The 15891-nt window shown below is 41.4% G+C and overlaps 1 protein-coding gene across 4 annotated transcripts in view; it reads left to right on the plus strand.

Moving 5' to 3' along the window:
• The window catches only part of EFR3B (EFR3 homolog B), a 117992-nt gene that overhangs the window by 83374 nt on the left and 18727 nt on the right, over positions 1–15891 (plus strand). For all 4 annotated transcript variants that reach the window (XM_075201156.1, XM_075201158.1, XM_075201159.1 and 1 more), the window contains 4 exons: positions 2102–2237; positions 3776–3937; positions 10452–10563; positions 11319–11370. In XM_075201156.1, the coding sequence (XP_075057257.1) occupies positions 2102–2237; positions 3776–3937; positions 10452–10563; positions 11319–11370 (462 nt within the window). The remainder of the gene's footprint in view (positions 1–2101; positions 2238–3775; positions 3938–10451; positions 10564–11318; positions 11371–15891) is intronic.

Here is a 15891-nt window from a genome sequence, read left to right on the forward strand (position 1 = left end):
CACCTTTTCAAACCCGCAGTTTAGTAAATCTAGCCCTAGGACTGGTTTAGAGTTAGGTACAAACGTTGCTTAACTAAAAATTTGTTTCAAAACAAACTGTGATGCACTTACAAGAGGTGCAAAAGCAATATTTTTTGTACATAGGACTGACTTTACTGACAGCGGACACAGTCCTATATCTTTATCTCCTAGGCCCATTTACCATCATGTCCAGTAAGGATTTTATTGATTTACATGAAACCATTACCTGGTAGTACTATAGTTTTGGGGCAACATGCTGCTATATCAGCCAGCAGACCTAACATAGTGTATTTAATGGATCTTCTGCACTGCAGGTGAACACGGTATACTGACCTCCCTCCCTGATGCATCAAGTTTTCTGCCGCCACTGGAAAATGTCTCCGGTGTGCCACTGTATATTTGTTATAGATGGAAGTAGGAGCTGTCAGATACTCTCTGGAAGGCAGTGTATCTAACCAACGATTATTGCCAAATAGAACATACTTTGAAATGAATGACTTGCCTTAGGCGCTGATCTTTTTAAACTATATATATTTTGCTTACTACAGTAAGTCTTTACAGGAGGAACAGTGATGTCTTCAAGTTTTTCCTCCTTTTTAAGTGGATTATTAACTTTTATGGGTTAAAGACAACTTCTTTATCTCATCTACCCTCTCATCTGTCTCCTCCCTCTCATTTAATGTTGGTAGTTCCTTAAATATTGGATAAATTATATGAAATAATAATTGTGTTACAGCAAAATTGTCATCATTTTCATTTGGTCATTATGCAATATTTCCACAACAGGTAATAAGATATAAAAGTGACTGCAATAGACTCCTGTGCTCAGCTCATGCAGCAAATCTGTCATCATGATTGTGAAAGGCCGGTTACTTTGTCAGATTGTGCAACAGACTTGTCTTTAAGTGTGAATGTTAGTTCTGTAATCAGAACAATCTTCCTTAGTGTAAGGAAAGAGCGTCAGCATATTCCGCAGCGCTGTGCACAGAATATTTGTAATTCACATCAGTCAATTGGAGCTTACAGTCTAAATTCTCTAACATACACACAATTGGGTTCATTTAAGTATGTTAGTCAGCAGCCAATTAACCTACCAGTACTTTTATGGAGTGTGGGAGGAAACCGGAGCACCCGGAGGATACACACACAAACACTGGGAGAACATACAAACTCCACACAGATAGGGCCCTGGTTGGACTCAATCTCATGTCCCCAGCACTGTGAGGCAGCAATGCTAACTACTGTGCTATAAATAAAGATCTCTGTTTCATCCTGAAACACTATTCAGTTTAGACTTATTTATGGCTTAAATAAATTATGTAGAAGCGTGCTTACAGTGCCTGTAATAAATTCCATAGTGTTAGAGGCTATATGGGGCTATTCATCATCATCAACATCATCATCAACATTTATTCATATAGCGCCAGCAAATTCCGTAGCGCTTTACAATTGGTTATTCATCTATCAATCAGCAAGGACCGCCCCTGAAAGTCTTCTCTCTTCACCCCTTTATCTGATTACATTAATCCCTTCATTCTGCTCAGCTACATGGATGGCACCAGTCACCCTCCAACGTATGTGGTAGTGCCTCCATTCAACTGAACCTCTCCCCTCTGCCCGGGTAAACTCCTTCGTAAATATAACCATAGTGCCCCACAAACCTAGGAGCCGGCGGTAATATAGGTGATATAGCTGCATTTGCACAATCACGGTGCACAGAGGTTTTATAATCCCCCCGTGCGTGCTGAGCATAAGAGATTATAGAGATTCTCTATCATATATATATATATATATATATATATATATATATATATATATTATTTTTATTGTATGATGATTTTCTAGTTTAATATGAACATCTTTGTATGAAAATGAGACAGTTTTGGGCATTTAAAAGACGGTCCAGGATCATTTCAGGTAATTACTAGGTTTGTTTTCTACCTTAACAGAGAGAAAACCGATTACAATTAATTTCCGATACTTCAGGTTCTGTTAAAACACGTGTGTGTTCTCACGTGGAAGCCGTTTGTTGCGCAGTAATTTCAGTATAATTATTTTGTGTGTCCCTAATATCCCGCAGCCCCAGCATTCCCACCTGGTCATACAGCAGCTACTGAGCCACCTGGACGCAAACAGTAAAAGTGCGGCCACCGTGAGAGCCGGGATCGTGGAGGTTCTGTCCGAGGCTGCCGTCATCGCGGCTACGGGATCTGTAGGTACGTACGTCAGTACGTCTTGTATTCATTTGCTTACACTATGGGGAAAGTTCAGTTCAACGCAAGGTGACGCCATGTGCCTCCGGAACTGTCCGCAGTCTCCGCTCATTATCCCTCGCGTTCCATAGAGATCGGCAGAATAATGTGCGATGATTTCTTACTGTAATAGCTGGTAATATGCGCATGCGAACATCACGCCACCTTGCGCTGAATTGAATCTGCCCCTAAATATGGGATTTGTCTGTTTGTGAAGGAATATTTTGCACATACATAACGCGCAGCGAGCTGGTTGGTTGGCACAGTGGTTGGCTTTGCCGCCTTACAGCTGTGGGGTCTTCCGCCAGATTGCTGTGTGTGTGTAGTTTGCATGTTCTCCCCGGGTCCGTGTGGTTTCCTCCCTTGATTCACAGCATATGTCTTTCACCTTACCGGTGGTCTCGTGTCTCAATGGGGGACTCTCATCTTACTGGTGATGTCTCGACTTACTGGCGGTCTCTTAACTTGCTGGTAGTCTCTTGTCTCACTGGCGGTCTCTCGCCTCACTGGCGGTCTCTCATCTTACTGACGGTCTATCATCTCAATAGTGGACTCTCTCAATAATCCCTGGCCTCTTTGGGGTTCTGAGCTGTCCTGATCTAAGGCAGGGAGCACCGTTTCACTATTTTCTATCAAGTTATGATAAGGTTATTATTATTATTATTATTAATTTTATTTATAGGGTGCCACTAGGTGTCCGTAGCGCAGTACAGGGACCAACGAATTACAATACGAGGTGAGACGGCACAGTACAGTAAACAATAAGTACAGTAACTCAGTAAGCTCAAAGCACAGCTAGGGAGGCGGGGGAGGGGAGAGGGGAAGGTCCGTCTACGACGGAGCCCAAGAGAGAGGGCAGGGATGACAGGGAGACCCCCAGAGGGGAGAGGAGGGATTGAGAGGGGACGGGGGGAAGAGGGTCCTCGAGGAGGAGGGCTAGGTAGCTGGAGAGCAGAGTTAGAAGTGGTGGAAACTTATCGCAAAGATAGAAATCCTATCGCCACAGTTCACTAAGAAAATAATACTGGGACATTTGAATGGTTCTCAGCCCCTTGCGATAATGACTGGCAGTCCTGGGTGGCCCTGGGCATCCGTGACCAGTTCCATTACTTAAAAAATTTAGAGAGAAAACAAAGTAAATAAAATGTTACAAAAATCTATAAAAAATATTTAAAAAATAAACAAATATTTCACCCCAAATCCAATCAGAAAAAATGCTTTATTTAAATAAATAAAACATTGTTTCTCTTAACACCCCATGAGATGGTGATAGGAGGACAGCGACAGTACTTGTGTTGCTTGTTAATAGCAGCACAGAGATTACATATATGAGCTAAAATATCACAGTAAGTAATGACGTGTGCTGTGTGATTTACATGTCTGTCTATGATTTGCAACATTTTCTCTATAATCTCTGTTGATACTTTTCATATTGACTTCTATAAACTCTGTGTGTGTGTGTATCTATATATATTATATAATATTATTTATGTTCCATGTAGGACCCACGGTGCTGGAAGTGTTTAACACTTTGCTCAGGCAGCTCCGGCTGAGCATCGACTATGAGCTGACCGGCAGCTACGACTCTGCTGTGAACATCGGCACCAAGATCATCAAAGAGCACGAGGAGAGAAAGTTCCAGGAGGCCGTCATCAAGACGATTGGTACTGACATAGATGTAAACCTGCCACATCATGTGACGGACAGTTATTATAATAGTGCATCATATAATAATAACACTCCACCAGTACATCACATTACAGCTCTCTACTCCACCAGTACATCACATTACAGACCTCTACTCTACCAGTACATCACATTACAGACCTCTACTCTACCAGTACATCAGATTACAGTCCTCTACTCCACCAGTACATCACATTACAGACCTCTACTCTACCAGTACATCACATTACAGCTCTCTACTCCACCAGTACATCACATTACAGATCTCTACTCCACCAGTACATCACATTACAGCTCTCTACTCCACCAGTACATCACATTACAGCTCTCTACTCCACCAGTACATCACATTACAGACCTCTACTCCACCAGTACATCACATTACAGACCTCTACTCCACCAGTACATCACATTACAGCTCTCTACTCCACCAGTACATCACATTACAGACCTCTACTCTACCAGTACATCACATTACAGACCTCTACTCCACCAGTACATCACATTACAGCTCTCTACTCCACCAGTACATCACATTACAGACCTCTACTCTACCCGTACATCACATTACAGACCTCTACTCCACCAGTACATCACATTACAGCTCTCTACTCTACCAGTACATCACATTACAGATCTCTACTCCACCAGTACATCACATTACAGCTCTCTACTCCACCAGTACATCACATTACAGCTCTCTACTCCACCAGTACATCACATTACAGACCTCTACTCTACCAGTACATCACATTACAGACCTCTACTCCACCAGTACATCACATTACAGATCTCTACTCCACCAGTACATCACATTACAGCTCTCTACTCTACCAGTACATCACATTACAGCTCTCTACTCCACCAGTACATCACATTACAGACCTCTACTCCACCAGTACATCACATTACAGCTCTCTACTCCACCAGTACATCACATTACAGCTCTCTACTCTACCCGTACATCACATTACAGACCTCTACTCCACCAGTACATCACATTACAGCTCTCCACTCCTCCAGTACATCACATTACAGACCTCTACTCCACCAGTACATCACACTACAGACCTCTACTCCACCAGTACATCACATTACAGCTCTCTACTCTACCAGTACATCACATTACAGCTCTCTACTCCACCAGTACATCACATTACAGCTCTCTACTCTACCAGTACATCACATTACAGCTCTCTACTCCACCAGTACATCACATTACAGACCTCTACTCTACCAGTACATCACATTACAGCTCTCTACTCCACCAGTACATCACATTACAGACCTCTACTCCACCAGTACATCACATTACAGCTCTCTACTCCACCAGTACATCACATTACAGCTCTCTACTCTACCCGTACATCACATTACAGACCTCTACTCCACCAGTACATCACATTACAGCTCTCCACTCCTCCAGTACATCACATTACAGACCTCTACTCCACCAGTACATCACACTACAGACCTCTACTCCACCAGTACATCACATTACAGCTCTCTACTCTACCAGTACATCACATTACAGCTCTCTACTCCACCAGTACATCACATTACAGCTCTCTACTCTACCAGTACATCACATTACAGCTCTCTACTCCACCAGTACATCACATTACAGACCTCTACTCTACCAGTACATCACATTACAGCTCTCTACTCTACCAGTACATCATATTACAGCTCTCTACTCCACCAGTACATCACATTACAGACCTCTACTCCACCAGTACATCACATTACAGCTCTCTACTCCACCAGTACATCACATTACAGACCTCTACTCCACCAGTACATCACATTACAGACCTCTACTCCACCAGTACATCACATTACAGACCTCTACTCTACCAGTACATCACATTACAGCTCTCTACTCTACCAGTACATCATATTACAGACCTCTACTCTACCAGTACATCACATTACAGCTCTCTACTCCACCAGTACATCACATTACAGACCTCTACTCTACCAGTACATCACATTACAGACCTCTACTCCACCAGTACATCACATTACAGCTCTCTACTCCACCAGTACATCACATTACAGACCTCTACTCCACCAGTACATCACATTACAGACATCTACTCTACCCGTACATCACATTACAGACCTCTACTCTACCAGTACATCACATTACAGACCTCTACTCTACCAGTACATCACATTACAGACCTCTACTCCACCAGTACATCACATTACAGCTCTCTACTCCACCAGTACATCACATTACAGACCTCTACTCCACCAGTACATCACATTACATCTCTCTACTCCACCAGTACATCACATTACAGACCTCTACTCTACCAGTACATCACATTACAGCTCTCTACTCCACCAGTACATCACATTACAGACCTCTACTCCACCAGTACATCACATTACAGCTCTCTACTCCACCAGCACATCACATTACAGACCTCTACTCCACCAGTACATCACATTACAGACCTCTACTCCACCAGTACATCACATTACAGACCTCTACTCTACCAGTACATCACATTACAGCTCTCTACTCTACCAGTACATCATATTACAGACCTCTACTCTACCAGTACATCACATTACAGCTCTCTACTCCACCAGTACATCACATTACAGACCTCTACTCTACCAGTACATCACATTACAGACCTCTACTCCACCAGTACATCACATTACAGCTCTCTACTCCACCAGTACATCACATTACAGACCTCTACTCCACCAGTACATCACATTACAGACCTCTACTCTACCCGTACATCACATTACAGACCTCTACTCTACCAGTACATCACATTACAGACCTCTACTCTACCAGTACATCACATTACAGACCTCTACTCCACCAGTACATCACATTACAGCTCTCTACTCCACCAGTACATCACATTACAGACCTCTACTCCACCAGTACATCACATTACATCTCTCTACTCCACCAGTACATCACATTACAGACCTCTACTCCACCAGTACATCACATTACAGACCTCTACTCTACCAGTACATCACATTACAGACCTCTACTCTACCAGTACATCACATTACAGACCTCTACTCTACCAGTACATCACATTACAGACCTCTACTCCACCAGTACATCACATTACAGCTCTCTACTCCACCAGTACATCACATTACAGACCTCTACTCCACCAGTACATCACATTACAGCTCTCTACTCCACCAGTACATCACATTACAGCTCTCTACTCCACCAGTACATCACATTACAGCTCTCTACTCCACCAGTACATCGCATTACAGACCTCTACTCTACCCGTACATCACATTACAGACCTCTACTCCACCAGTACATCACATTACAGCTCTCTACTCTACCAGTACATCACATTACAGACCTCTACTCTACCAGTACATCACATTACAGACCTCTACTCTACCAGTACATCACATTACAGACCTCTACTCTACCAGTACATCACATTACAGACCTCTACTCTACCAGTAATCACATTACAGACCTCTACTCTACCAGTACATCACATTACAGACCTCTACTCTACCAGTACATCACATTACAGCTCTCTACTCCACCAGTACAACACATTACAGACCTTTACTCCACCAGTACATCACATTACAGACCTCTACTCCACCAGTACATCACATTACAGATCTCTACTCCACCTGTACATCACATTACAGACCTCTACTCCACCAGTACGTCACATTAGAGATCTCTACTCCACCAGTACATCACATTACAGCTCTCTACTCCACCAGTACATCACATTACAGCTCTCTACTCCACCAGTACATCACATTACAGCTCTCTACTCCACCAGTACATCACATTACAGACCTCTACTCTACCAGTACATCACATTACAGCTCTCTACTCTACCAGTACATCATATTACAGACCTCTACTCCACCAGTACATCACATTACAGACCTCTACTCCACCAGTACATCACATTACAGACCTCTACTCTACCAGTACATCACATTACAGCTCTCTACTCTACCAGTACATCACATTACAGACCTCTACTCCACCAGTACATCACATTACAGACCTCTACTCCACCAGTACATCACATTACAGACCTCTACTCCACCAGTACATCACATTACAGCTCTCTACTCCACCAGTACATCACATTACAGACCTCTACTCCACCAGTACATCACATTACAGCTCTCTACTCCACCAGTACATCACATTACAGACCTCTACTCCACCAGTACATCACATTACAGACCTCTACTCTACCAGTACATCACATTACAGCTCTCTACTCTACCAGTACATCATATTACAGACCTCTACTCTACCAGTACATCACATTACAGCTCTCTACTCCACCAGTACATCACATTACAGACATCTACTCTACCAGTACATCACATTACAGACATCTACTCTACCCGTACATCACATTACAGATCTCTACTCCACCAGTACATCACATTACAGACCTCTACTCCACCAGTACATCACATTACATACCTCTACTCCACCAGTTCATCACATTACAGACCTCTACTCTACCAGTACATCACATTACAGATCTCTACTCCACCTGTACATCACATTACAGACCTCTACTCCACCAGTACATCGCATTACAGCTCTCTACTCCACCAGTACATCACATTACAGACCTCTACTCCACCAGTACATCACATTACAGACCTCTACTCCACCAGTACATCACATTACAGACCTCTACTCTACCAGTACATCACATTACAGACCTCTACTCCACCAGTACATCACATTACAGCTCTCTACTCAACCAGTACATCACATTACAGACCTCTACTCCACCAGTACATCACAGATCACCAACCTACTTATGTGTATATTACTGATTAGAATGTTCTTTGCATTGTAAGTCTGTCACTGAATGCTGGTCAGGTGGGGCTGTGTTGTATTTGATTCTAGTGGTAATAATGTACCATATACTTCCTCGGCTATGTAAATCATGCCCACCTTAGTACTACCAGTCCCACAGCATCTGCACTGTAGATGAACCTGGGCTATATAGTTCTTGTTGCTCCTTCCCTGATTGTAAACCAGCAAACTGATCAATACAAGTAATGTCCAGCAGAGGGCAGCACAGTTCTCTGTGGTTGTAGTAATATATTAATTTATTATCTTCATGTTACATCCATAGTACTAATTATCCCATAGTATATATAGACAGTCTCAGGTATGGAACAAGTGAAGATATTCTCAAAACTGGAGAACCCAGAAAAATGATGTAATGTACCGTTATAGCATGGGGGTGAATTAGTTTGTTGGTCCTTTGCTTGTTATCCTCCACTTTTTTAATAGTATCCTGTAATGTGCCTATTGCTTTTCCTGTAACAATGTCCAGTAGAGTTGTATCATGTCCTGGTAGATGTCCTGCCTTTTATCTTCATAGAGCAGGCCTGGGCAACCTGTGTCTGTCCAGTTTTTGTGAGACTACAAGTCCCAGCATGCTTTGCCAGCCAATATCCAGCCAAAAACACATGCTGGGACTTGTAGTTTCACAACACCTGGAGAGCTGCCGGTTGCCCAGGCCTGTCCAAGAGCCACCAACGGGTTTGTGGGGTAAAGTTGAGTGAGCTGCCTGAGGAAAGGGCAACAGAGGGTCATAACCGCCAATAGTCCCGGTTTTCAGTGGACAAAAGGGGCGTGGCCTTCAAGAAAGGCATTTTTTTTTATAGCATAAACTGCCGCAACAATAGAAATGATTATATAGGTATAAATTATTATTTATACGGTAACATACTTTAAATCAACGCCTTAAAAAACAAACAATGAATAATGAGAGTAACAAATGCAATAAGGAAACAAATATTAATGTTGAGTTTCCTGCCTCCAAGAGCTTACAATCTTAATAACTATTATCTTAGTCTGAAAAACTTGCGGTTTTTAAAAGGAGCAGGAAAGTTGTGCGTAGTATTCTAATATTTTAAACGCATCTAGGTTTCAGTTTCAATCTGGATATAAATACGCTCTGCCTAAATTCCGTATGTAGACACACAGAACAGACTGCAGGATAAGTACCAGCGTCTGTGCGACTATGACGTGTCAATCATCACCATCACTCGGCACTCACACCTGCCCTATAGCTGGTACAAAGGATTCGGCTGAAATCCAGGACTTGACTCAGCCGCTTCTGTGTTGAAACGCCCTGGGCACGTCCTTACTGTACATTACCTACCTTAATCTGCCCTTCCTTCCCCCCGTTCCGCCTCTCAAGCCGCAGCCTGTCATGTCATTTGCGTTCACTGACGAAAGGTCGATTTCTGAGCAAGCGCAGAACTATTTCACGCAAGGTACGTCACTCAGATGTACTTACCTCCGAACATGTCTGAGATAGCCGAATGATTAGGATCATCTCTGTATACAATGGGTTAAAATTTACCAGATTATTAAAAAAAAAAGGTGCTGTAACTCGTAGCAACTAAACACGTTTGCATACAATTGTTTGATTCGTGTTGAACGTCAGTCGTGTTGTTTTTCAGGATCATTTGCCAGCACGCTGCCCACGTACCAGAGGTCTGAAGTTATGCTCTTTATAATGGGGAAAGTTCCACTTCCTTCAATGCATCATCCGATGGAGCCTGGCAGATCAGAGTAAGATTTCTTCGTTAGCAACGTACTGAAGGCGTACCCCTCACATTCACACATCTGCACCCAACAACGGGTACACAACAGAGTCAGAAGCCTCAACTTTTATCCTTGGCAGCTACATACAAGACATGTCTCATGCAGGAAGTGATTTGTGCTGCCTTCTAAGTACCCATCACCTATATTTAGTGGAGGCAGATATTTTTTGGGATGAACCAATATCCATGAGAAATCAGCCTATCGATTTACTAGAAACTGGTGACACCACTAGAGATGCTCAAAAATTTTGAGTCCGTTCTAAATTCGATCAAATTTCGCCAGTTCAATGTTCTTGAAAGTGTCCATTAACACAATCTTCAGTGTGCAATGATTCCATTTTGCGGTTTGTAATTTGTGACTCATGTTCACAGTTTGCGTTTCAAGTGTGCACGAAAAATGTTTAAACTGTGAAGATAACTATAAAATGTTGCCTGTTCGAACATAACCGCTAGATTGCATAGCATGTTGGAAAAAAAGATTTGTAAAACAAATATTATTATGTTCAAAGTTTGCTGTTTGTGTTCAAGATTTATTGTTTGCAGTAGACATTTTTTAAAATGTAATCATTCAATTTCGAACATGTTCAAGCCAGTGCGTTCGAGTGTAAATCATCTTGATCTTGGATTGGATCGCCCTGTATATTGTCCGGTGGTCCTTTAAATGTAATCACAGGTGGAGATTTTGCAGCAAACTCACCAAATTCTTCATGTTTAATGTTGCAGGGAAAACCGAAATCGTCTCATGCAGGTGATGCTGCTGAAGTCTCTGCTTCAGGTAACGCGTTTCACATCTTCTTACCTCAAATCATTCTGTTGTAACAGCTGTTGCATGTGGAGCATTGTCGAGTTTAATGGATGGAAAAAGAAACAATGTAAATCTGGAAACAATCACGTACTTGAATCATAAATAACTTGATTTATTTATTATTTAGCCATGTCATTGTTTGTCAGGGGGAACCGACTCTGCCTGCTCCCTGATCTAGTAACTTACTAAATAATCAGACAGTCACACAATATATCACCTCTATTTTGTCAGGAAATCTCTCCTAACTACCTTTACCAGTCACAAACCGCCCTCTCCGCACTGGTGAGTTGGATTTTTACTGTAAGAGGACACACAGGATTCCAGTCTCAATCTCGCTCTCACCTATACCTTAGGCTACAGATCTAACTGGTCCCTTCCCCAACACAAGCACATACTTCCACACCTCTCAACTACCACCATCTGCGTATAAGGCCCGTAGAACGCCAATGACTTAATATCCCAATTGCGCACACTCTGTGCTCCGATAGCTAAAAGAGTTAACACTAGCCACACTGGTATTTAAAGGGTTAACACAGCCGAGCAACCAACCTCTTCTAAACAGGCAGTGAATTTGTTTAGCGCATTAAGGTCAGCACTTATTAAATTTTCAATTTAATATACAAAAACTACAATGCTTACAGGTTATAAAAATAATTATTAAAGATGACAAAATAGAATCAAAATAAAAAAGTTTGAGTATGAACTTACATACGAGTTGTATAATCTGCTACAAGGGAAATTGGCTTGGAAGATGGACAGCTTGTCAATGTTGATTGATTTCTTAGAAGTATGACAATATCTTGTAAGTGATCTCTTTTAAAGACACCTTTTCCACCTTTTCCCCTCCTACAGGAGTTGGTCTCCCAGAAGACCTATCACACAGTTTTACAACCACAATTTACATCTTCCCTGTTTAATATCCAATGCTTAAATGTAACATAACTTTTCTGGAGAGTGTGACAAATATCCAATGTTATCATTAATTAATCCAATACAAATTTACCAATCGCCAGAAATCTAAGACAGAGAGGTCAAGTGTATTAGTTGAGCTGATACTCATTTCCCCTCATTCCCTGCATGACAGACAGCTTTATTTGACATATGGGCCGCCCTTCATCATACTATTTATGAATATGTGTTTGATCACTAACTATACTGACTGTAAGTGTATTTTGGAAACATAATTATATTTGCTTATATAAAATATAGCGAGCCATCATGTGGTCACAAAGCGCATGTCTCTTTGTCTAAGACCTCTGGCTAGGTTGATTCTGATTCTGTCAAAACCCACTCCACAACCGGGACATAGCTCACCACATGAGGTCACAGAAGCTGGTCATTTCCCCCTACAGGTGACAATGTTACCTTGTAGTCCTTGGCTCTGCAGAGCCACAGAATAAAGACAGGACAGTATGTCTGGCCTCACATGTTACACCTTGGGTTAGGTCATTAACCCCCTAGCTGACACAGAAAACAAATTATAAATGGTTTCACTTGATATACAGTATCATCATCATCATCATCACCATTTATTTATATAGTGCCACTAATTCCGCAGCGCTGTACAGAGAACTCACTCACATCAGTCCCTGCCCCATTGGGGCTTACAGTCTAAATTTCCTAACACAGACAGACTATGTTAAATTTTTTAGCAGCCAATTAACGTACCAGTATGTTTTTGGAGTGTGGGAGGAAACCGGAGCACCCGGAGGAAACCCACGCAAACACAGTGAGAACATACAAACTCCTCACAGATAAGGCCATGTATTTACAATGCAATCCTTTATGATTATGCGTTGTTCACTACAGTTATGTTATGGGTTAATCCTTATATCAGTAATTCTTCCCTTTTCACTACAATGTTCTCATGAGGTTTATATAAGAGTTTCAATTGTAAAATTCTTGAAAATGCTGCATTACATCGCAAATTAATTGATGCTTATGAAACTATTATGGTGCTGCTATGAGGAGGTAATAAACTTGTCCACAATTTGAACCAATTGATTGTATTATATAATTTGGAGTTGATTATATAAACCCTGGTGTCTCAGATGAAGGCGAGCAATAAGTGTCTTATGTATTAAGAGTGTTAAATTGCTAACACTGGGGGTGGAGGTCGTGTTGGAACATAAATCCACTTTGTTTGTAGAAGGTTTCCTGGGAGCAGGTAGTACACATAGCACATTGTGTTACTGCACAAACAGCACAACTCTGTACAAAATTTGGACACATAGGGTTTCGCACTGATTGAAGTCCGAACGCAGCTTTCACGTAAATTGCATTTTTAAAAGACCACGAAACTTGAGCGTGGTCCTCACCATATTCAAATTGGCGTAAGGTCCTTTTCTCAGCATGCGCAGAGCTATTTCGCACAAGGCACGCTACGCAAACAGACGTATGTCCGCTCGTGAATCAGGCCCATAGAGTCCATAGAGAGGATCAGTAACCGTATAGTATTTACCTGGATTCACGCTGGAGCCGGGAATTGGATGTAGCTGGAGACAAATTGGTAGTATTGCATATTGCTTATTTTTAGATAATGGTTTCCTGACTTAGTGTAAGCAACCGAGTGGCCAGGGGTGTAGGAACTGAGGGGCAGTTGCCCCCCATGATTTCTGTTGGGTGGGCAAAAACTGTTTTGCCCCCCCATGAACTTCTACACAAAAGCCTTCCTGCTACTTTCTGAAGTCATGGGGATAAATGTATCAAGCTGAGAGTTTTCTGGCTGGTTTGAAAAGTGGAGATGTTGCCTATAGCAACCAATCAGATTCTAGCTATCATTTTGTAGAATGTACTAAATAAATGACAGCTAGAATCCGATTGGTTTTTCAAACCCGCCGGAAAACTCTCAGCTTGATACATTTATCCCATGGTGTCTGTTCTAAACTTGTGAAACTTTTTTAAATGATAGATTCTTAGTATAAATAACAAATGTTCTTTAATACAGATTGCCTTAGTATAGATTTAATACAGATTGATTGATTTGTTTATTTAAAAAAACTAAGTGTTCCGTTCATAAACATTTAATACATAGCCTGTATTGATAACAACTATTTACTTTATGTTTACCATGAATTTTGTGCAGTACGTTCAGTAAGAAACATGAGATACAGCCATTTAAATGTATAGCACAGACCATAACCAGTGAGGCAGTGACTATAGATTTAAAAATACCCCCAATCAAATGAGATTAGGCTGTTAACAACGAAATCTGAATAAAAACTATGTTAAGAACTATAATGTACATTTTTAAGATTAACAAATTAATTTATCTATCTTTCTAACAACGGTTGTACTAATTAGCAGTTATTATTATTAATTATTATTAATATTAATTATTTAATAATGTAAAAATACATTTTTATAGTAAAATAAACAATGAAACTGGGGTTGGCCAACCCTGAAACAGTGACAGAAATGAACATAGGATTGGGAGTCTATGTATATCTACAGTCACTGTTACAACTGTCATAATGTGAGAAAAAGGGGCTCCAAGTCCTATAGTAGTCCTTGGCCTTTTGCTCTCCCCATGAAAATTTTCGTCCTTATGCTCCTGCGAGTGGCTAATTAAATATTTTTATATTGACATAAATATAGCTATTTTACTTATTCAGAAGTGCTCATTCATTGTTTTTTTTTACTCTCTACTTTTATATGAATTTTTATCATCATCATCATCATTTATTTATATAGCGCCAACATATTCCGTAGCGCTTTACAATTGGGGACAAACATAGTAAACTAATAAACTGGGTAGAACAGACAAATAAGTGAGAAGGCCCTGCTCGCAAGCTTACAATCTATGGGACAATGGGAGTTTGACACATGAGGTTAAGTCTACATTTTGCCATTCGGTGCAGCCAGACTGGAAAGGTAAAAGTGACTCATAAGCTAAATGATCCCGTCACACAACAATGGTGATTAAGGGGTAGTTGTATAACAGAGGGTAATAGGGTAATGTACTGAGGTTAAGGGGGTGGTTGAGGAATATTATAAGCTTGTCTGAAGAGGTGGGTTTTCAGAGAACGCTTGAAAGCTTGTAGACTAGAGGAGAGTCTTATTGTGCAAGGGAGAGAATTCCTTAGAGTGGGTGCAGCCTGGAAGAAGTCCTGTAATCGGGAATAGGAGGATGTAATGAGTGTGGATGAGAGATGCAGATCTTGTGCAGAATGGAGTTGCCGAGTGGGGAGATATTTTGAGACAAGAGAGGAGATGTATGCTGGTGCAGCTTTGTTGATGGCCTTGTAGGTTAACTTTTACAAATTTTGACATTGAATAAACATAATTTAGATTTTTCCTGTGGCCTTTGGGTCTGATGAAGAGTTGTCCACAGTTGTGCCCCAACTCACAGCCGCAAGTCGCGTTTGCAACAAAAGCCGCAATTGTGGTACGTCACGTACACTTACACCGATACTTACAACCAAGTGGTAGCATCATGCAACATCGCCCGCATCCGTCCTTTTCTCTCTCAGGAGGCCACCAAAACTATCA

Source organism: Mixophyes fleayi, chromosome 3 (assembly GCF_038048845.1).
Source record: "Mixophyes fleayi isolate aMixFle1 chromosome 3, aMixFle1.hap1, whole genome shotgun sequence".
Classification (NCBI taxonomy): Eukaryota; Metazoa; Chordata; class Amphibia; order Anura; family Limnodynastidae; genus Mixophyes; species Mixophyes fleayi.